The sequence below is a fragment of the Brachyhypopomus gauderio genome, chromosome 9 (assembly GCF_052324685.1).
Source record: "Brachyhypopomus gauderio isolate BG-103 chromosome 9, BGAUD_0.2, whole genome shotgun sequence".
NCBI classification, from domain to species: domain Eukaryota; kingdom Metazoa; phylum Chordata; class Actinopteri; order Gymnotiformes; family Hypopomidae; genus Brachyhypopomus; species Brachyhypopomus gauderio.
Window position 1 is genome coordinate 21,702,912 of NC_135219.1, and position 20,874 is coordinate 21,723,785.

The 20,874-nt window shown below is 40.4% G+C and overlaps 3 protein-coding genes across 6 annotated transcripts; 1 reads left to right on the forward strand and 2 right to left on the reverse strand.

Moving 5' to 3' along the window:
• The first annotated feature begins 1,271 nt into the window (after positions 1-1,271).
• znf512 (zinc finger protein 512) lies at positions 1,272-13,786 on the forward strand. 4 transcript variants are annotated; one of them, XM_077017918.1, is made up of 17 exons: positions 1,283-1,730; positions 2,088-2,131; positions 2,331-2,386; positions 2,828-2,877; positions 3,147-3,331; positions 3,597-3,680; positions 4,031-4,102; positions 4,280-4,393; positions 4,657-4,781; positions 5,091-5,177; positions 5,346-5,441; positions 6,237-6,404; positions 7,096-7,290; positions 7,492-7,593; positions 7,699-7,761; positions 8,803-8,901; positions 9,075-13,786. In XM_077017918.1, the coding sequence occupies exons 3-17, from the start codon at positions 2,345-2,347 to the stop codon at positions 9,498-9,500; spliced, it is 1,908 nt and encodes a 635-aa protein (XP_076874033.1). In that variant the 5' UTR covers positions 1,283-1,730; positions 2,088-2,131; positions 2,331-2,344; the 3' UTR covers positions 9,501-13,786. The 4 variants fall into 4 exon arrangements, with proteins under 4 accessions (XP_076874034.1, XP_076874033.1, XP_076874031.1 ...); XM_077017916.1 differs by having other exon boundaries at positions 1,283-2,131; XM_077017919.1 differs by lacking the exons at positions 8,803-8,901; positions 9,075-13,786 and adding an exon at positions 8,050-8,225 and having other exon boundaries at positions 1,272-2,131; positions 7,699-7,762.
• LOC143523454 (zona pellucida sperm-binding protein 3-like) lies at positions 11,966-13,884 on the reverse strand. The gene is made up of 8 exons (XM_077017920.1): positions 13,290-13,884; positions 13,099-13,217; positions 12,905-13,008; positions 12,649-12,826; positions 12,456-12,564; positions 12,301-12,386; positions 12,139-12,227; positions 11,966-12,065 (listed from the first exon to the last, which is right to left on the reverse strand). The coding sequence occupies exons 1-8, from the start codon at positions 13,854-13,856 to the stop codon at positions 12,010-12,012; spliced, it is 1,308 nt and encodes a 435-aa protein (XP_076874035.1). The 5' UTR covers positions 13,857-13,884; the 3' UTR covers positions 11,966-12,009.
• A 760-nt stretch (positions 13,885-14,644) lies between these two features.
• actr10 (actin related protein 10) lies at positions 14,645-20,808 on the reverse strand. The gene is made up of 13 exons (XM_077017921.1): positions 20,617-20,808; positions 20,191-20,263; positions 20,008-20,090; positions 19,760-19,868; positions 19,459-19,566; positions 17,134-17,201; positions 16,934-17,013; positions 16,647-16,682; positions 16,472-16,551; positions 16,178-16,251; positions 15,823-15,904; positions 15,402-15,603; positions 14,645-15,316 (listed from the first exon to the last, which is right to left on the reverse strand). The coding sequence occupies exons 1-13, from the start codon at positions 20,691-20,693 to the stop codon at positions 15,135-15,137; spliced, it is 1,254 nt and encodes a 417-aa protein (XP_076874036.1). The 5' UTR covers positions 20,694-20,808; the 3' UTR covers positions 14,645-15,134.
• Between the last annotated feature and the right edge of the window lie 66 nt (positions 20,809-20,874).

The window sequence follows — 20,874 nt, forward strand, 5'->3', positions numbered from 1 at the left end:
TCTCCCCGTCGTGTTTAAGTTCCCTGTCCCATTATGCCTGTGTACCTCTGTTATTCGGACTGCCCTCCTGTGATCGACCCTGCCTGGCTTTCTGACGACGAGTATGGTATTCCCTTTAATAAATCTCGCTCCTCTCAGCGATTGTGTCCGTCTCCTCGCTCCGTTGCTTCTGCAACGTTACATAATGTTTTTAACTTTAATATTTTGCTGTCAATTTAAATTACAAACAGATGGTTTTGATGCTGTTTGAAAGCTTTACAGAGTACACAAACAACATTGAACTCAACAGTTAAGCGAGTATAAATTATGAGATATTAAAATACTAAAATAAAAAAAAAACTATTTAAAAATGGTCAGTATCTTTTCCACACATGCAATGTCGTGAACAACCTCTGAAATATTAGTGCCAGATTCATGCAAATGCAGTTTTGGAGTTCTACCTTGCCACTAAAAAGGGCTTAACTGTTGAGTTCAATGTTGTTTGTGTACTATGTAGAGCCAGAAAAGAGCTTTCAAACAGCATCAAAACCATCTGTTTGTAATTTAAATTGACATAATCAAGGTTGAATGTGTAGTGCCCTACCCTCTTACTTAAAACATTCTTAGTCAATTTCTCCCTTTATATTAGTGGCAGATTCATGCAAATGCAGTTCTGGGGTTCTACACTGCCACTAAAAGCAACAGAGATACAGAGGAGGGAGAGCAACAACAGACCTAGGTGAGCAACAGAGAGAGACAATGAAGTCCCAGCACAGTTGTAGGAAGATTTGAATAAGACTGAACACTTCAGTTTATGTCATTATTAATTAATGTTTAAGTTTTAATGACCATACTGATAGTGTACCTCATGAAGTAATTCTTATCTATTTATGTCAACAGAGAGATAGGCAATAAAGGACAGCAACATCAGAGACAGACAATGGAGGGCAGCAACAGAGACAATGGAAAAAAGCAACAGACAACTGAGGTGAGCAACAGAGACTGAATGAAGTCACATCACAGATGTAGGAAGTTTGAGTAACACTTACATTTATATAAAATTTATGTTAACAGTGGGGAGCAACAGACGAAAAAATAAGGACAGCAACAGACTCACAACAAACTTATAATGAATAAAGTATGTCTAAATTAAAAGGTTTGAAGTTTGCTCGTGTATTTAGGGGGCATTGGAGTAGAGAGCTAAATGAGCTAAAAAGATCCCCCCCCCCGCCATCACAATGCTGGCTACGGGCCTGAAATGTGACAAATGTCTGTGCACTTGCTGTTAGCGTGTCTATAATATCCAAAGCGCTTCCTAGGAGGGGGCACCGCCCCTTCAGTGTGGGCGGGTCACAGGCGGAAAAAAGGGGCGTTTCGGAGGTGAAGTAATCTCGCGGAGATTATGTTAATCCTGCAGCTACTGTCATGGCTTTTTCAGTAATATTCACTCGGTTATCTTCGGTGTTTCTATCTGTGTAACATGCATGGGTTGGCTGCAGAGCTAGAAGGACAGCTTCGTGCGAGGGAGACGTGTCAAAGTAGCGAGCTGAACATTAAAAAACAAAACTCCCCCGCTCCCTTTAGACGATTATCTGAGGTAAATCGAGACTCCGTTTAACACACGGATACGTTGTGCGTCGGATTAATGGTTGTCTGCTGTCGTTTTCGGGGTTTCGAGGCTGACGGTGATGGTTTGTGCTACACTGAACTGGACTTTAAATACCGGGCTTCGTGGACCTCCGTGTGTGTGTGTAAGTGCAGAGTTGTGAATAGGCTGCATATAGCTCGCCATCGGGTGCACAAATGATGAATTTGTCGTAGATTTTGTGTTTTGGTATAGGTTTGTGTTTGGGGCTTTATGATACTGAAAACGATTTATGGCGTGTAGCGTAGCACAAACAGCAACAGCATCTTTGTTACTGGATGCACTACGACGACTGCGGCGATTGTAAATGAGTTTAGTATTGGAGAGGCTCTAAATGCGACGTTCGTGTATTTAAGCAGCGGCTATATTGCATGATCAGACTTTTATTCTGCGTAAACCAGGAGTGAGTTAGTTCAGGTTTCACATCTAAGGTAGCCAACATGTCTGCAATGTATGTGCCTAGCAAGAGGAAAACATCAAGGCCACGACTGAAGCTCCAGACGCCAGGTAGGCCGAACTAAATCTGCCACATCTCTGCAACTTTTGTAAATTGAATTTTCGTTATGTCTGTGGCCGATAAATCTAAACGTAGCCAGTCATCCATTATAAAACAACGGCATTGGGGTATTTTACTTGTTGAAACTACATACTGGGAATAATAGCAAAAGTTATTTTAAAATGTGTCACTTTATTGATATCTCATCAGAAGTCTTAAAAACTATGAAGAGGGAAGTTGGAGCAGGTGTGAAGGTTTCATCTGTGGTAAGAACCCAAACCCTAACCTCTCCATCTGTAGTAAGAACCCTAACCTCTCCATCTGTGGTGAGAACCCTAACCCTAACCTCTCCATCTGTGGTAAGAACCCTAACCCTAACCTCTCCATCTGTGGTAAGAACCCTAACCCTAACCTCTCCATCTGTGGTAAGAACCCTAACCCTAACCTCTCCATTTGTGGTAAGAACCCTAACCTCCCCATCTGTGGTAAGAACCATAACCTCTCTATCTGTGGTAAGATTCCTAATGCTAACCTCTCCATTTGTGGTAAGAACCCTAACCCAAAACTCCTCATCTGTGGTAAGAACCATAACTAAAACCTCTTCAACCCAAATGAGGTGCAGAATATGTTAAATTAGTGTTTTATAATTGTGTATTCTTCAAATTTGTAAAATATGTGTTCTGTAATTGTGTATTCTTCTGTCTTAGAATGAGGAGGCAAGCTACCAAAAGACAAAGAAATCATATGGCAGGAAGAAGTGAGTGAAAATACTTGATAATTTTATAACATTTGGCAAATTATTAGTGTTCTTTATCTAATTTTACTGTATATTTGCATACGTACATACATACATACCAAAAGCTGACAGTTAAAGTAATTACAGATTTGTTCTTCTGTGTAATAACTGTATTAGACTATTATACCATTATTAAATTCACACTCCCTCAAAACCATTTGCTTTACTCAATATGACCAAATGTACAGTCAATGTTACCATTTATGTTTTTCTCTACTGTATTCTTTCAGGTATCATGACTTGCAGCCTGTCTTCTTGGGGCCTGCAGAAGGTTCAACGGGTGGATCTGGCACTTCAGTAGTCCAGTCCAACTTAACGAATGGCTCTGAAAGGCAGGTCTCAGCTACAGGGCATGTCACCGTTAGTGGAATAGAAGAAAACGTTGGCCCCAGTATAGCTATCATAAGGGATCCAGGTGAGTAACACATTTACTGCAAATTTACTGCAAATGTGGAGTGTGTTTTGGTAGAAGGACTCCAGCACAAAGTCAATTGCAAATGTATCTCTTCTTATAAATCCATAAGATTTCTGTTTTCACATTCTGCCATGTTCCTACACAGAGGTGGAGACCTAATTTTAAACACGTGTCATACATTTAACTACACGGTAATTGAATGAATACATGGGTACATATGAAGATAAATTCAGACTACAATATGTTCACTTTCCACCATATGCAGACTTGGACACGAAGAAGAAGCGAAAAACAGAGGATGAAAGCCAGACCTCACTGAATAAATATATTGAGGAGGTGAAACAGACAGGTATGTTTTCATAATCCCACTGACCAGCACTGATCACTGTCTAGCGCCCTGTTTGGATTGGATTCGTTTATCAACAGAGCATATGTAATATATTTTTTGTGATAATTATCTTAAGGGGAACAAGTTTCCTGTATGATATTGTTTTTCTGGTTTTCGTTCTCCTGATACCACTCTCCCAGGTAGCACTTGGACAAAAATGTTCCACCCAGACAAGTAAATGATTCAAAAACAAACATTTTTAACTGCAGAATTTAGAAAGCATTTAATATCTGGGAAAATGGCTGGGAAGACACTACAATGCAAAATTTTATGTGTAGCTGCAGTCACATCTTTTTCATTGTCAACATGAGGTGACATCTGCATGGAAAATCACAGATGTGTATCTGGATGGGACTTCAGTGATCAGATGACAGCTCAGTTTGGTGAGAACAGGCAATTTGGTCTGAAGACACTGACATGCCTGATCCAGAGAGTAGCACCTGTAAAACCAGGAAATTACCTCAGGACCCTTTGTAAATTTCATCCTGTCCGAAAATAGCTTTGTACTGCTGAAAATTGTTTCATTCATATAAATTCACGGGTGGTGTCCTTTCCCGCAGTACCTGTCATAGTTCCTGTGGCCCAGTACACCCAGAAGAGTCCAGCTGGTAACAGTGCTGTGACACAGCAAGAGTTCTCCTACATGAAGAAAGAGGTGCCCTCATATCCTCCAGGTAAAAGACAATAGTTATATTTCTTTTACTCTGGGTTTTCTTACAGATATTTAATATATGCTGACACCCTAGTTACCCTAACCCAAATGAGATGTAGAACAGAATAACCCTTACCCTCAAGCAAAATAATCCTAACCCTCAAGCAGAATAACCCTAACCCTCAAGCAGAATAACCCTAACCACCCTAGAACAGAATAACACCAACAACTCTAACCCCCCTCGAGCAGAATAACTGTAACCCTTTGTTTGATATATTTTGGTAGGAAGTCAGGAGGAGAGGTGGCAGCTGCAGATTCTATCGAAGGGCCGAGTCAACTGCCCCAAATGCAAAAGTGTAGGGAGGAAAACAGTGGAGGGCCTGAAGAAACACATGGCAACCTGCACACTGGTAAAGGCACCAGCAGTACTGAATGCACATGCACCAGCAGTACTGAACGTACATGCACCAGCAGTACTGAACGCACATGCACCAGCAGTACTGAACGCACATGCACCAGCAGTACTGAACGCACATGCACCAGCAGTACTGAACGCACATGCACCAGCAGTACTGAACGCACATGCACCAGCAGTACTGAACGCACATGCACCAGCAATACTGAATGTACTACATGCACCAGCAGAACTAAATGCACATGCTGTAAATGAACAGATGGTTCCCAGGGCAAAATATCTCATTGCTTATTTGTTCTTACAGCACCCCATTACATGTCAACAATGTGGGAAACAACTAAAGACCTCAACCGGCATGAAGTACCACCTAATGGCTGACCACAGTAAACTGGTGTGTTTTTCGGCTGAATTTTGAATTGTAATTATTTGAGAAATGGGAATTATGTTTCTAGTTCAAGAACATTTGACTGCAGTGAACAATGTAAAGAAAGTGATGATTATGAAATGGTTATGACATAGGACAAAATATTTTAATGGGAGAAGTGGTATTGCATTGTAGCCCATACCAGGTGGCAATGAACTGGATGACCAGGAAGTGAAAGAGAAGTTAAGAAAAGTGTTGAAGAGGATGGGAAGATTAAAATGCTCTAAAGAGGTATGTGTGAAAGCCCTGTATGCTAGCGTTAGAGGTATGTGTGAAAGCCCTGTGTGCTAGTGTTCGAGGTATGTGTGAAGGCCCTGTGTGCTAACATTTGAGGTATATGTGAAAGCCCTGTGTGCTAGTGTTAGAGGTATGTGTGAAGGCCCTGTGTGCTAACATTTGAGGTATATGTGAAAGCCCTGTGTGCTAGTGTTAGAGGTATGTGTGAAGGCCCTGTGTGCTAACGTTTGAGGTATATGTGAAAGCCCTGTGTGCTAACGTTTGAGGTATGTGTGAAAGCCCTGTGTGCTAGCGTTAGAGGTATGTGTGAAAGCCCTGTGTGCTAACGTTTGAGGTATGTGTGAAGGCCCTGTGTGCTAGCGTTAGAGGTATGTGTGAAGGCCCTGTGGGCTAGCGTTAGAGGTATGTGTGAAGGCCCTGGTTGCTAAAGTTAGAGGTATGTGTGAAAGCCCTGTGTGCTAGTGTTAGAGGTATGTGTGAAGGCCCTGTGTGCTAGTGTTAGAGGTATGTGTGAAGGCCCTGTGTGCTAACGTTAGAGGTATGTGTGAAGGCCCTGTGTGCTAACGTTAGAAGTATCTGTGAAGGCCCTGTGTGCTAGTGTTAGAGGTATGTGTGAAATGTACAACAATTCTCGGAAAAATATTTACTATGATATTATGATGGTCAGATATATGATGGTCAAACATATGATGGTCAAACATGATGGTCAGACATGGTTTCAGTTCTAAAGGTTCCGCTGCATTGACTCTGTTTCTCATTCTGTTTGTATGTGGGTGTTTCTTTTCTCAGGGCTGCACTGGCAGCTTTACCAGTATAATGGGTTATGTGTACCACATGAAGAAATGTGGCAAAGAGGAGTCAGAGTTGGCCAAACTCTTAATGAACTGCAAACACTGTGGAAAGGCCTATCGCTCCCGTGCTGGTCTGGAGTACCACCTCAAGTCTGAGCACGGCCCGGTACGAGCTACATTTAAAACTACATTACACATACAATCATAACCACACCACAGTTGTTCTGGGAACAGGTAGACAGTGTTTTGAAAGCTCTGAATTGTATTGCTATGGATTATAGCAAAATGCTCAATCTCATTTTATTATCTCACTTTGCAGTGTGCCTGGGGAAACGATGCAGGCTCACTTAATGTCTTAATAATCTACTGTAGATAAAAACAGTTCCATTTTTTAGAAGCCAAATCAAAAGTGTGTGCCACCAGCGGACGGCTAGTAGTGAGTAAAGTAACTTGGCATCATCCTGGTTTGGCATCCCTAGAGTGGTGATTCTAATCCTGTCTATTTTCTCTTTGGAGGAATTTCTAGTCTTCCTTCAATAGTAACCCAGGCCCAATAATTACTACTTCCTGGTTGATAGTGGGCTCTTGGTTTTTTTATTCCTTAAGGTGCTCATCTGCTTTGCATTTTTGGATTCTAATATCAGTTGGTACTTCACCCAGTTTGGTCTCCTGTAATCTGAGATCTTGCTATCGGTTGACCTCAGGTTGAGCCTCCTTGTTACAATCCACACTACAGCCTATTCCAATTAAGCAAATTAATGTAAGCATCACTTTCAATACTGTCCACTGTTGTAATTTACAAAAACAAGCCTAAAACAATGACAGAGTTTTAAAGCTCGGACTCCTGTTTTCTGCAGGTGCTCCCGGAGGCTGAGGAAGAGGAGGGCAGTGTTCAGAGGGAGCCCAAAACAGAGCATGCGTCTGGCGCCAGGGTCAAACGTACGTCTGCTCAGGTGGCCATCTTCCACCTACGAGAGATAGCCAGCCAAGAGTTGCTGAAGGAGTGGCCTAAGAGGAAGGTGCAACGAGACCTGGTTCCCGATGACAGGAAGGTACAACATGACATTAAAGTATCAATATTATTATCTATAGCATGATGTCACAATAGGAATCATGGTTCTCTTGTGTGGTAGCCTTAAAAATTTGCCCAAAATATCTTAAATATACGTTAATTTAATTTTAAAATCCTCTTACGTTGAATTAGGTTGAATTAGTTAAAATATTGTCTTACATCATTGATTGTCTGTTGGCAGCTGCGATATTCCCGTCCTGGGTTACCCGCATTCAGCCAAGAAGTCTTGCGAAAGTGGAAGAATGAGGTTAAACTACAAAGAAACGTGCAGTGTCCCAACAAGGTTTGACCATTTGAGTCTTTTTTTCATATCTCAATTCATAAGGCTTGAATTAATGCTTGAATCAATGTTTCGGTATCTATACTCTTTTTTTGCCATTATGTTTAGGGTTGTGGCTGCTACTACACAAGTGTATCAGGTCTAAAGGCACACCTGGGGCTCTGCACTTTGGTAAGGAATGGCTTTAAATATATATATATATATATATATATATACTTATAAGCTTATGGCTTTATATATACAGACACATACACACGCACGCACACTCACTCACTCACCGGCCACTTTATTTGGTACACCTGTCCAACTGCTCAATAATACAAATGTCAACTCAATGCATTTAGGCATGTAGATATGGCCAAGACCATCTGCTGCAGTTGAAACTGACCATCAGAATGGGAAAGAAAGGTGATTTAAGTGACAGGCTGGTCTGAATATTTCAGAAACTGCTGATCTACTGGGATTTTCACACACAACCATCTCTAGGGTTTACAGAGAATGGTCCAGAAAATAGAAAGTATCCAGAGAGCGGCAGTTCTGTGGGTGCAAATGCCTTATTGATGCTAGAGGTCAGAGGAGAATGGCCAGACTGGTTCGAGCTGATAGAACAGCAACAGTAACTCAAATAACTACCGACTGTAACTGTCGTTACAACCGAGGCATGCAGAAGAGCATCTCTGAACGCACAACACGTTGAACTTTGAGGCGGATGGGCTACAGCAGCAGAAGACCACACTGGGTGCCACTCCTGTCAGCTAAGAACAGGAAACTGAGGCTACAATTCGCACAGGCTCACAAAATTTGGACAATAGAAAATTCGAAAAATATTGCCTGGTCTGATGAGTCTTGATTTCTGCTGCGACATTCAGATGGTAGGGTCAGAATTTGGCGTCAACAATATGAAAGCATGGATCCATCCTGCCTTGTATCAACAGTTCAGGCTGGTGGTGGTGGTGCAACAGTGTGGGGGATATTTTCCTGGCACACTTTGCTGAGTCTCTCTGTCTGAGACTCTCAGTGTGAGACTCTCAGAAACACTCTGTCTGATACTCTCTGTCTGAGACTGTCCATAACTGCTCCTCACTTCAGATCCTGTTTAAAACTTTCCTCTTATTATTATTATTACAAGCAGGGTGGCTCTGCAGTTTGTCTCCATTGTTAACTCTGACTATGATGTGAATGTTATACACCTGAATGTTTTTTTCTTTGCAGGGGGATTTTCAAGCTGGGAAGTATAAATGTCTGATATGTAAGAAAGAATTCAACTCAGAAAGTGGAGTAAAATACCACATCAACTCTGTTCATTCACAGGTAAATGATCCTGTTATTATTGGAGAATTTAATTATTATCTTGAATGTTGCGGTGCATTTCTGAACCAATTATTTGATAACATTTTGGTGAAAAATGTTTTGATTTTTGACATAGTGAAGTTGTATGTCTTTGTTAACGTTATACATTAAATTACAACTTTTCTTATGGCCAGGACTGGTTTGTGGTCACCTCCAAGACCTCCACCTCCAGCAAGCTCAAAACCAAGCTCAAAGACCCTAGTCCAGGGCTTTCAGCTCCACCCACACCAAACCCATCACTGCGCTTTCCCCAAAGACCCTGCACATGGCAGGATTCGCAAGCCCCAGCTTGTGAGGCCATATTAAGAGTAACAGCAGACCCCAAAACACGACAGCAAGCAAGAAAGAAAGCAACACAGAGCAGGAAAGACAAGGAGACCAGACAGGGGAAGTGCTATGAGTTCAGTGGCAGCGATAGCCATAGCAGTTCCTGTGGGTCTGGCAGCTCTAGCAGCGAATCAGAAGCGGAGGACGTGGAGGCCCCCAGACATGATGCTTGGGCTCTGAACAGGCCCGTCACTCCCTCACTCTCACCTAAGCGCTCTAGGAACATCCTGTGAGCAGTACCTCTCTGTCACACGTCTCTCTGAAGTTCAAAATGTTCAGAATTAGTTTGTGTGTGTGTGTCTAGACTTTTAAATTACTTAAGATGGGATGTAGCCTTTAAGTACTACAGGCAGTGCCTGATATGTTAAATGTGTTATTTCACATATGAAATATGGTTTGTGGGCACGATTGACATTATAGATGTGGTTTGCTTCTTTTTGTAGGGGGGAGTGAGGAGTGTCTTACAGGTTTACAGTTACTTCCATGTTTTACAGCTCAGTACTGAGCGGTCTTATTACATCATTGCCCCTAAGCATTGTATTATATGAACAAATCAGTGTTTTTTAATTATGGATGACTTAGTTTCCCTATTATGAATCTAATAACACTGCATGAAACACATTGACCCTGAACATGTGGTTAGAAATAGTTGTTCTCACTGTACAAGGTCATGTCTTGCACTGGAGTGTGTAAAAGGGGCATATTTGAGGGACTTGTCAGGGGTATTTGTACGCATGCACTAATGCATCAAATGTCGATGTAAATAGAATGATCACTTGTTGAAGGACTTACCATCCAAGAAAAAAAATTTTGCAGACTAGTTAACAAAATGAGCATTATTCTCACTAACTAGAACAAAAGCAGAGCATCATGGTTTCTTGCTGTTGTGCAACCTTTTCTGTTTTATGCCTTACATCATATATAATTGTCTAAACGGTTTTCATATTGTCTTTTGAAGCTGCTGCGTCATGCGTGTTGTGTTTTAGGACCTTTTCAGATGAGAGGAAGGTGTGGGAGGAGCTACATTGTGGTCATCGGTTTTTGTTTCAATGATATTTCCATGCTGTGTTCACTTTGAAAGGTGCTGTTGCAGCATGTTTACTAGTTTAGAATGTGCTTTGAGAGGACTAGTGAAATGTTAAATCATTTAGTACTATTGAACTTTCCATTCAGATCTACGGCTTTAGTATTTAATCTTGATTCCAAAGCAAATGTCACATTTGATATTTTTCCCCCCTTAATGTTAGACATTAAATTTTGGCAAATATTTTGAAGTATTTTATTTCATTAACCAAACTTAATGTATAGCATTTACAAATGTAAAACCTGAGAAACAAGCTGAAACTAACTACAGATGGTGTTCTACTACTACTCCACAAGTCATGACACTTGTGAAAATTCGGTTAAGTCTATAGAAGTGTAGGAGTAATACCCATGTGGCATGAGTTGTTTTACAGCCCTGATAAAATGGCTCGTGGGCCAGGGCTGCAACATAAGTTGATACATGGAGACATCAAGGTTGACAGCTTTAGCTCCTACAAAATCATTTGAAAAAAACAAATTTTGTATATCACTCCACACCACTCAAACTAAATTTCCTTACAAAAGAAAAACAATACAATTCACTTCCTATCTCCCTACAAACAGGCGAAAGGCAAACAAAAGCAACCCACCCTTACAGCACCAACCAACCTTATCACTTGTATACAATTTACAGTCTCCTAGTGATTGAGACATTTTCCTGAATTCTGTTGTATTCAGGAGCGTGGAGGTTTGAGATCAGAGAGCTTTCAATGTTTCTACTTAAAGGCCTAATGAGGTTCAAAACATTTGTGCAAGATCAGATTGAACATGATTCCATTTACTAAAATACATTTTCCCCAATGTTTGAGGTTTTTGTGCCACAGGAGGCAGCTGTGCCCTTATGGGAACACATACCAATGGAGTTTGATGCAACTTGCATGCTGGCAAACTACAGCATTTGGATTCAGCTTTATGGGCTGCTAGCAAACACTGCCCGCTAGAAATGTTTATGCACCAATTCTCTTATGGTTGTCCCATACCATTTTCACGATTTACTTTTTGAATTTGTGACCCCTGGAATGCACCACACGTACTAGACTGGCATGTGGGTGATACAGGACACCCAAATTACACCACTAATTTTCTGATAGTTATCCTTCACCACATGCACTTATTCTAGAGTCCCATATGCACAATCAGGTCATATCCGATACCCCATTGTAGACTTGAAATTTGTGTTTTTTTTTTTTTCTTTTCACTCTTAAAATAGTTTGCTTCAGTTAACAGCAGCTTGTATGCAAAACAGGAGTGCTGACTAAATACAAAACTACAATTTACCCAGGGAGAGGGGAAAGTAAACTGATCAGAAAATGGTCAAAAGGAACTAAAGTATAGATTAACCTACAGGGCAGTGGTAGCTACAGCCGTTTGAGTGGCAGGTACTTCACTGGAAGGTTCTTTAATGACCGCTGCAGTCACCATGGATCCGGAGGTCCATTAATATCTCAAGAGGGTCCTAGCGCCATCCTCATTTTGATCTTTCCAAAGCACATTTAACTGTAGCAAAATGTTACGGCTTTAAAGGTAGTCCAAGTTAACAAATCCTGGCTTCCCTTCCTCCATCTTAGTGGAATCTATACCAGCCAGAACCACAAAGTCGATGAAGACAGCAGAGTTAAATCAAAATGGACTTTATTTAAAATAAAGATTAAGAGTCCCTTATTTTTCCAGGACAACAATAGGGCCAATAGTGGCTTCTGCTTCCCACTGCAAACCTGCAATTAAAATAGTTGACATGACATCCACAGCTGGGTGGGCAGATGACAGAATTGGAAGTATAAACCATACCTTGTACTTTTGCGAGGTGTCTACCATGCCTGTATTCACATTTTGTGTTGCAGCAGTTGCACACCTGGTCGTGATCTGCAGGGATCCAGCTAGATAGGAGGAGTAGAATAAGCGCTACATTTCTACAAGTCACACTTTGTCTCCTAGCTTGTGACCAAATACCTATTGGCAGTGAAGGAACAAGCCTTGTGTTCTACATCTGTGGGGGATGATACTGGAGTTGCCTTCAGCATACATGTGATGTAGACCTGCACACAAGGCCGCATTAGAGTAGAATTCAGAGAGACCTGTATAATGTCCGACAACAGCCAACATACAGAACCAGTGTCTTCTTGGAACTGGAATGCCTCCAAGTTAAACTGTAGTTCACCATCATGTCGTCTAGGCAAGAAGCTGGAGTTGGCGATCTTTCCATCATTAAAGCACCTGATTGGGAAGGAGAACACTTTCAATACTTTCATTATCCATTTTGCTTTAGAATTATGAAACCCCATGAAGGCACTTCCCTACCCATGATTTTCAATGAAGGAATATCTAGGATCTGCTTTTGTGTTGGGACTTGCTGACGCCACACAGTTGTCCACAAACACACGAAGTGGTACATGGTGGAACTGGGTCACAGATGCCTCAATATTCATGACCTGACCCAAGTAGTACACATTGGAAGGCCTCTCGAACCTCCAATCATCTGCAAAAGATGGAAAACGAGTCACTTTACCTACCTGCACAGGACATTCAACCTAGACCAAAATATATATATACAAACCAGTCATGAGTCTCAAAGAGAAGACCAGGAAATCCTTTGCCACTTCAGTAGATGCGTATGGCATCCAAGTTGGTTGCAGGGCATTGCTGCTCACATTGTGTTTCCTACAAATTGATGGAAACAATCAATACATTTTTAAAAGACGATGTATTGATTAGAGGATGAAATGGCCAAAAGATAAACAGAAAACTCACCTAACGTAGTGGCATTCAATACCAACAGCAGCACCACGTGTACGAACAATAGGCAGCCCAGATATGGTGTGTGGTTTGTAGACAAGGCTAAATGTATAGACTAGCACATCCTCGGTCAACTACAACAAGAACAATGAGGTAAACCAACACGCCAGTTTACATTTACCTACATCATTGAAAACGAGTCTTACCTGCGTCCTACTGTTACAGCCCTGCAGTGCTGAGTGAAAGACCAGCACTCCTGCAGCAGCATCCTCTGCCGTGGCTGCACAGCCACCTAAAGTAATAGAAGACGGGTCGACCCATTGTCCAGTACCGAAGAAATCTCGCTTCACTTCTACCTGTACCGTGTTGTCTCCACATTTAACCGCTATGCTCTTGGCCGCTCTCGGCTGTTCCTGCAACTCTAGCTGCATTGACTGATGCGTTGGCTGTCTTTGTGCTGCAGGAAAGGTCCAGGGTAATTTTGTATCATTATCCTTAACCTTCAGGCTTGGCTGGACAAGAACAGGTTTATGAGTTTCAGCTGCAACATCTGGTAGTGGTATTGGTTCCGGCGTTGGATGGAGATGTGGATGTGCCAGTTGAGAAGATCCCCGGGGACGGTACATAGGGTAATGAACAGGTTTTAAGAAGTCCTTAAGCTGATGATTTGGCATTAGCGCATGAGGCCAAAATCCTGCTGGGGCTTGTGCCTCACAAAAATAACTGACCACAGCCAGCACCAGAAACCTAAGAGCATCTTGCTTAAACGCCATTGCTACGATCACCACAAAACAAGCATATTGGCAGTGGGGAACTGGCATTCTCTTATACAGATGACTAACTCCTCCCCTCTCGTTATGATATTGAATTCTGGACCTGTTCTATTGGGAATGATCAAACAGCAGATTTATACAGCTCAGTAATTATCTCAAAATTTAGAGAGTACATGCATATACTATTATGGTTGCATTATAAAACTTAAGTTATTTAAATACTTTTTTTGGACTTAATCTCATGCTTTAGCCTAAGATGATTAAAGTTGCCAAAAGCTGCAAGTTAAAATAAATTACCTCTGATGAAGGAATGAGTTTCTAGTTGAGGTTAATTTGGTTAATTAGACAACAAACCCATAAGTCATCCAAGGAACAGATAAGTGCATGGTAGCCTAGAATCTCTAGTGTTTAACCCAGTTATAATTATAATGTCAAAGTTCTGATGTACAGAAACATATTGCTAAATGAAGACATATGTTGCATTGTTTTTAGAGTAATGGATAAGAATCACATTTTGTGTCTTGGTTTTTGTAATATTCATATCTTTGGATACATTGAAATAAGGAATGGTTTGTAACTTCCAAGGAATGTAATATTCCTCTCTACTAGTTAAAATCTTAGTTTTCTTAGCAACTATACATATTACATTTGTAGCTTTTGTATGACAAACATACAACACTGCTACTCACATAAAGCATTTAATAAAAATCTTCACATTATTTTTGTTTAAAACATTTCCCACATTAAATTCTTTGAAATACTTAAAAGTACATACAGGAAAGCCAATGACTTTTTTGGTAGGATCTTTAATTCTACATGTAAATAAATAAGCAAGCAACTTTTTAAAAACTTGAAGCAATGCAATTTCTAAAGCACTGAAAACACACATACAATGGGAAATTTACAGAATGGAAAGAGGTTTTATTCTCAAATATTTACTGTATTAGTGTTGCTGCAGTGGTGTGGAGCAGCTGTGTATGCTAAGTAGTTCAAACTGTATATACAGATATTTTTTCACTTCATCATGCCATTTGAATACAATCAACAACATACATGAAACACTGTTGTGAAGTTATTGGGTTTGCTGTATTTGCAATTGCCCATTGGTGGTTTTTAAATTGCTATTGATCTTGGGTAAAGGTACTCACAAAAATCACAAATACAATGACCATATGCAACCATTTTTGAGAGTCAAAATCTCAACACGGTAGCCCAGATGCATAGGCTTTGAAGCTGTAACTAAGACAATGTCTCAAAGAATGAGATGTCACTTGTGGCTTATTTCTCAGTGGAGAAGGCTCTCTTCATGAGAGGTGGGGGTGTTCGTCCAGTGTCATACACTGGCTCAGGTGGGGGGCTGCTAAGACAACACCAGTCAGGAATGCGGCCTGTCTGATTGTAGTAGTCTCTGGACACAGACCGGCTTCCCAAGATATCCTGCAATGCTCCAAAAATAGCCCCTGCACAGACAGACAGAGAAAACCTTTAAAAACTGAAATAACAAATATGCTTAGAAATCTTAGAAGAGGGACTTTTCTCTCTGACCTCCCAGCCAAGCGGTGCAGTTGGGCTTTGCTGGTGGACTGTGGATTCGGAAAGTCTTGGTGGCTAGAGCGTCACAGTATTTGGGCTTCTCTACCAGCAAGCGAATCTCAGCCAGAAGACGATGAAGAAAGCCAGGCAGCATCGCTGTGCCACCGATTACCACCAAATTCTCAGACAGTACCTTTCGTGTGTCAATGGGGCACTGATGGAGAACAGGGATGTCAACATAAGAATATAACAGTTATGATTCCCATGGCCATGTGACCTTTACTAATATACAACACCATGGGTTAAAAGAGGATAAAGTAGTTGCAATTTCAAAATAAGTACTAATCTCTAGCCTATAAAATGGTAATATTATTAATGGAGACAGTACTTTACTAAAACACCATTCACCGTTTGGTATGTTGGTCATTTTTACCTTAACCAGAGTGTCAAGCACTAAGGTAGCAATAGACTTTTCTTCATTGTCCTGTTCAAACAGCATCTCAGCAACTGAGTCTCTGTAAAACAGGTAATTGAATTTTATCATGAGATTGCTACACAGAATGATACATCTGTCAATATAAATCCAGGGGAAAATTAACCCTTAAATCAGTTTTTTTATACCTTAAAATTTTAAACTTTTAAATGATACCTATTTAAAAGGACACATTTTTAAAATACATAAATGCACATTCACAAACACAGAAGGCAGAAGACATTGAGAAATCTTGATTTAAAATAAACATGGAGAGGTGAAATAAACACCTTCTAAAAGGTGATGACAAGTTTACCTTATTGACCCCTTTATATGCAGAATCTTCTCTCCATCCAAGGGATAATCAGCATCTGGTGGAGGAGGAGGTCTCTGGGACATGAAGAAACAGACATTGCATTTACCTTAAAATCAAATGTGAGCATTCAGCACTGACCATTTGCTATTAAAACACTCAGCGTATATTTACTTCAGGCAAAAAAAAAAAAAAACCCTATGGATCAACATTTCCTGTTACCATGCTAAAACAGTCATGATGAATACATAAAAACTTATGCGACTGATGACATGAAGATTAACTATATTTACAAACCCCTGCAGTTCCATCCAAGTTAAATTTGGATTCCTGAATTTTCAGGCCTCTCTGCAAGTCACTGACAAAGCATGTCCTAACTAAAGAAAAATAAATGGAAAAACCATTTAGATCAATTATTGTTAAAATCACAGTATGCATTTGTGTATTTTTGACTAATCTTGTTAGCGCTTACCTTTAATATCCTCTACAATCTCCTCTGGAATGGATCCTGAAGAAAAAAGGGAAAAAATAACAAGACAGATTAGAATAACAAGACTGTGAATATTGCACAATAGAGATTTATCCTTACCCTACAAACCTGCACTAGAGAGGTCTGCATGGTGACTAGAACTCCTAACAATACTTTTTAAGTGCTACCATGAAAACTAAGGATAAATAAGTCCTACCATGGCAATATTCTATTTCTCATATATGGGGCCATATATTATTTGGTGCCTTGTGACAACCACAGACACTTACCAATGACAGTGGGTAAACTATGGCCAGTGCCCGAGTCTGTATCAACCGTGCACTGTTCTTTCAGCAGACTGTCCAATTCCCTGTACAGCAGAGAGGGATAATGATGTAAGACCATTTGAATATTTTTTATAACTATTGCCTGACATGGCAATACTGCATCTTAAAATAGGTCCGTTTATGCTTTCACCCCTGCTACTTACTTCTGAATGGCTTTTCCACCCAGTGGCAAAGCCTCCCAAGCAGACAGGATTGGGATACCCTCATAAACCTAGCAATCTATTAAGGCAAAATCATTTGAGCATTACATAATTAGAGCAATTATCATTATGATGCTTTATTGAAATAGCTACTTTCTGTCACACAACATATGCAAAAAAAAAAAAAAAAAAAAAAAAAAAAAAGAAAATCTATAAACAACTGATAATCTATCCACATAACTATCCTTATGATTTCTTATTATGGATACAGTGCTATGCAAAAATATTACTTTGCAAAGTAATTGATTCATTTAAATCGCGGTGTTCCGAAACACTGTTTCGAAGTCCGTATCGAAAAGGGAAAGTCACGTGACTGTTCCAAAAGCAGGGTTTGTTCGATACGTTTCGAATCTTTTCGCGCGTTTTAGTCCGCACTTACTTTCAAACAGCTGGTCTGAGATCAGAATGTTTATTTATTAAACATTACAAGTAATCAGTAAAGTGTTACACAAGCATTTCCCTACCTTGCAATGTAAAATTAATTATGTCAGCTATATCAATCCACTGACTAATAGTGTATCATAATGAAAAATACATGTTAATGACATCATTAAAACAACCCTGTTCTCTGCAAAATGATTTGTTTTCATGATTAAAATTTATTTAGGGACACAATATGCTATGGGGGAATATTTCAGGTCATGTTTCATTTAAAAAACACATTATTTCTGTTAAGAAAACATTGTGGATTTAGGCCCTGGTTGCCCACTAGATGTCACTGTGGCGTGTGATGATTCGAAAGTTTCACAAGATCGAATCATTTTCCGAATCAATTGGTTCATTTGATTCGATCTCACAAAAGCCCCACTTTTGACATCACTAGTATTCACCCTGCGGGCAGTGAAGCCTCTAAAAAGTTTTGGTGCAACCAATTACCTTCCGAAGTCACATGCTTAGTGAAATGAAATTCCACCTGTGTTCAAAGTGTCACATGATCTGTCAGTATATACAGACCTTTTCTAAAAGGCCCCAGATGCTGCAATACCATTATGTAAGAGGCACTATTAACCAAACAACACCAAGAAGACCAAGCAGCTCTCTAAACAAGTCAGGAACACAGTTCCTGAGAAGTCAGAGTTGGGTTGTAAAAATCTCTGATGATGCACCATCAAATCCATTATCAAATGGAAAGAAATGATACAACAACAAATTTGCTAAGAGAAGGCCACCCACCAAAACTCTCAGACCAGACAAGGAGGGCATTAATCAGAGAGGCAGCACAGAGTCCAAAGGTAACCCTGAAGGAGCTGCAGAGTTCCCAAACAGACTGGCATATCTATCCATACGACCACAATAAGCTGCTGGGCTTTTTAGAAGAGTGGCCAGAAAAACAGCTTTACTTGCAGACAAAAATAGGATGGCTTATTTTGAGTTTGCCAAAAGGCCTGTGGGAGACTCGCCAAATGTATGGGGGAAGGTGCTCTGGTCAGATGAGACCAAACTTGAATCGCCAAAGAAAATGTTACGTCTGGTGCCAAACCAATATCTCGTAACTCCAACACCATCCCCATAGTGAAGCGTGGTGGCAGCATCATGCTGTGGGGATGTTTTTCAGCAGCAGGGACTGGGAAACTGAGTCTGAGTTGAGGGTAAGATAGATGGTACTAAATACAGGGATATTCTTGAGCAAATCTTGTTTTGGTTTGTATATGATTTGAGAATGGGATGGAGGTTCACATTCCAACAAGACAATGACTTCAAAGCATGCTGCACTTGAGACTGTGGTCAGACTTGAAGATTGCTGTTCACCAGCAGAAACCATCTAACTTGAAGGAGCAGCTTTGCCTTGAGGAATGATCAACAATCCCAGTGGCAAGCTCAAAGGAACTTATCCAAAGTGACCTGCAGCTGTAATTGCCACAAAAATGTGGCTCTACAGAGTACTCACTTTAGGTGTGTGTATAGTTTTGCATGTTGAAGTCTTAAGTTTTGCTTCACAATAAATAAAATCACATGTTCAAAATTGTAGGCATGTTCAGTAAACTAAACTCTTACAAAATGCCATTTTAATTCCAGGTAGTGATGCTAGTAAATCACAAATGACAGGGGAGGGGGGGTAAATAATTCTGCAGGGAACCGTATAAAGTATTTGAGCAGGAGCAGCATCGGCAGTAGACCCAAGTTACTGCAACAGTAAAAACTAATCTGAACTTAACTGCTTAATTGACCCCTATAAACTGAAGTGTTTACAAATATTTTTGGGGTGGCTTTCCTTATGGACTTGTGCACAGGTAGTTCACTGGCATAGTAGGCATGCAAAAAGGATACTGGCAGCACCAATGTTTCTGTGTATCCACAATCCATCACAAGTGCTGAGTTGATGCCTAAAGTCATGATGGACATTAGGTGACTGGGTGCAAACAGGACTGATGGAACCTGCAAATGTAAAAAAAATATATTAATTAAAATCTCAGAATGTCAGCCTATACTTCAACAAGGAGCAGAAATGTATGCTCTCGTTCAGCCCTCATATGAAAAGTGAATGTACAGCAACAATGGGAGCTAACACAAATCCATTCTGAAACCCTGCAAAATAACTTGGTGAGCTCCAGAGAACAAAAACCGTTACCTCAAAGTGTTTAAAAAAGACCTTGGATAGCATTTCTCTGAAGTGTGAAGGGCAGAGGATAGATTCAATTATAACCACTCTTCTATCACGCGGGTTCACAAGCAAGTGCCTGTGGGTACACAGAGTCCAGAAGGAAAACAGGAAGAGTTTCAAGAAAACAAAATCACAGCTTCAGCAGAACAAGTGTATATTTATACAACACATTTAGTGTGACAAGGTGCAGGATTTACAGATAGTTTATCTCATACCTGAAGTACAATGTGTGAATGAACTCCTTCAGGTTGTTGTACAGCTCCTCTGTATTTATATTGTACTGCACGACTTTAATGGGCTGAAATAATGCAAATCATATGAACTGAGTAAATCAGTCGATGAGACTTTTAGACGTGCCCTGATCAGTGGCCTCACAGTACATTTAATATCCAACTTACGTGTTGGAGTCCAGGGCGCTGGATCTCACTAGGGATGATAAATCTGGGACCAGTCTCACCTGCAAATCCACATCTGTGTATTTGAAACAAGGGTTACAAAACTGCAAATTCATGCTTGAAAGAAATACAAACTAGTTGATGCTTTATTTTTCATGCAGTCTTGGCAGTTGCACATTTCAATTCATGAAATTACGGAATGCGGACGTCAAAACGTAGATTTTACGTGAGGACATAGCTAATGTTAAGTGTTTCAACTATTTATTCTTATAAATTACACAAAGCACATCATAATGGTACATTATTGTCTTAGTTAACTCTGGAGCTACACCTGTGTTATAGCAGGCTAACTGTGATTAGCAATTTAGTGGGTTAGCACTAAAGTGTTAGCAATTTAGCTAGCTAGCTAGTCAATTAACGATAACTCACTTTGTGTATGCTGCTCCTAAGTCAATAACCACCGCTGTTTTCTCTCCTCCGCTCCCTAATACTTCAAATAAGGGCATTTTAAATGAAGACAATGATGTTTCACGACCAAAGCAATACAGAATGGAGAAATCTAGCCAGCCAGCCAGCTAGACACTAACGGCGCCGCTACCAGGGTGGGACGACGTTGTTGACATCGCAACACTGACATTTGCCTGTTTAAAAAATAAGAAATAAATGAATGTTAAATAAATGTTTGTT

Excerpts from the sequence above, each read along its gene's own strand:
- znf512 (XM_077017916.1), top strand. The coding sequence starts at position 2,065 with ATGTCTGCAATGTATGTGCCTAGCAAGAGGAAAACATCAAGGCCACGA. Across the intron at positions 4,394-4,656 it reads GGTGCCCTCATATCCTCCAG|GAAGTCAGGAGGAGAGGTGG; the intron begins GTAAAAGACAAT and ends ATATTTTGGTAG. Across the intron at positions 7,291-7,491 it reads TGGTTCCCGATGACAGGAAG|CTGCGATATTCCCGTCCTGG; the intron begins GTACAACATGAC and ends GTCTGTTGGCAG.
- LOC143523454 (XM_077017920.1), bottom strand. The coding sequence starts at position 13,856 with ATGGCGTTTAAGCAAGATGCTCTTAGGTTTCTGGTGCTGGCTGTGGTC. Across the intron at positions 12,565-12,648 it reads TCCTTCATTGAAAATCATGG|GTGCTTTAATGATGGAAAGA; the intron begins GTAGGGAAGTGC and ends CTTCCCAATCAG. Across the intron at positions 12,387-12,455 it reads TCCAAGAAGACACTGGTTCT|GTCTACATCACATGTATGCT; the intron begins GTATGTTGGCTG and ends CCTTGTGTGCAG.
- actr10 (XM_077017921.1), bottom strand. The coding sequence starts at position 20,693 with ATGCCCTTATTTGAAGTATTAGGGAGCGGAGGAGAGAAAACAGCGGTG. Across the intron at positions 19,869-20,007 it reads ATTCACACATTGTACTTCAG|GCACTTGCTTGTGAACCCGC; the intron begins GTATGAGATAAA and ends GTGTACCCACAG. Across the intron at positions 16,552-16,646 it reads GATTGTAGAGGATATTAAAG|TTAGGACATGCTTTGTCAGT; the intron begins GTAAGCGCTAAC and ends ATTTTTCTTTAG.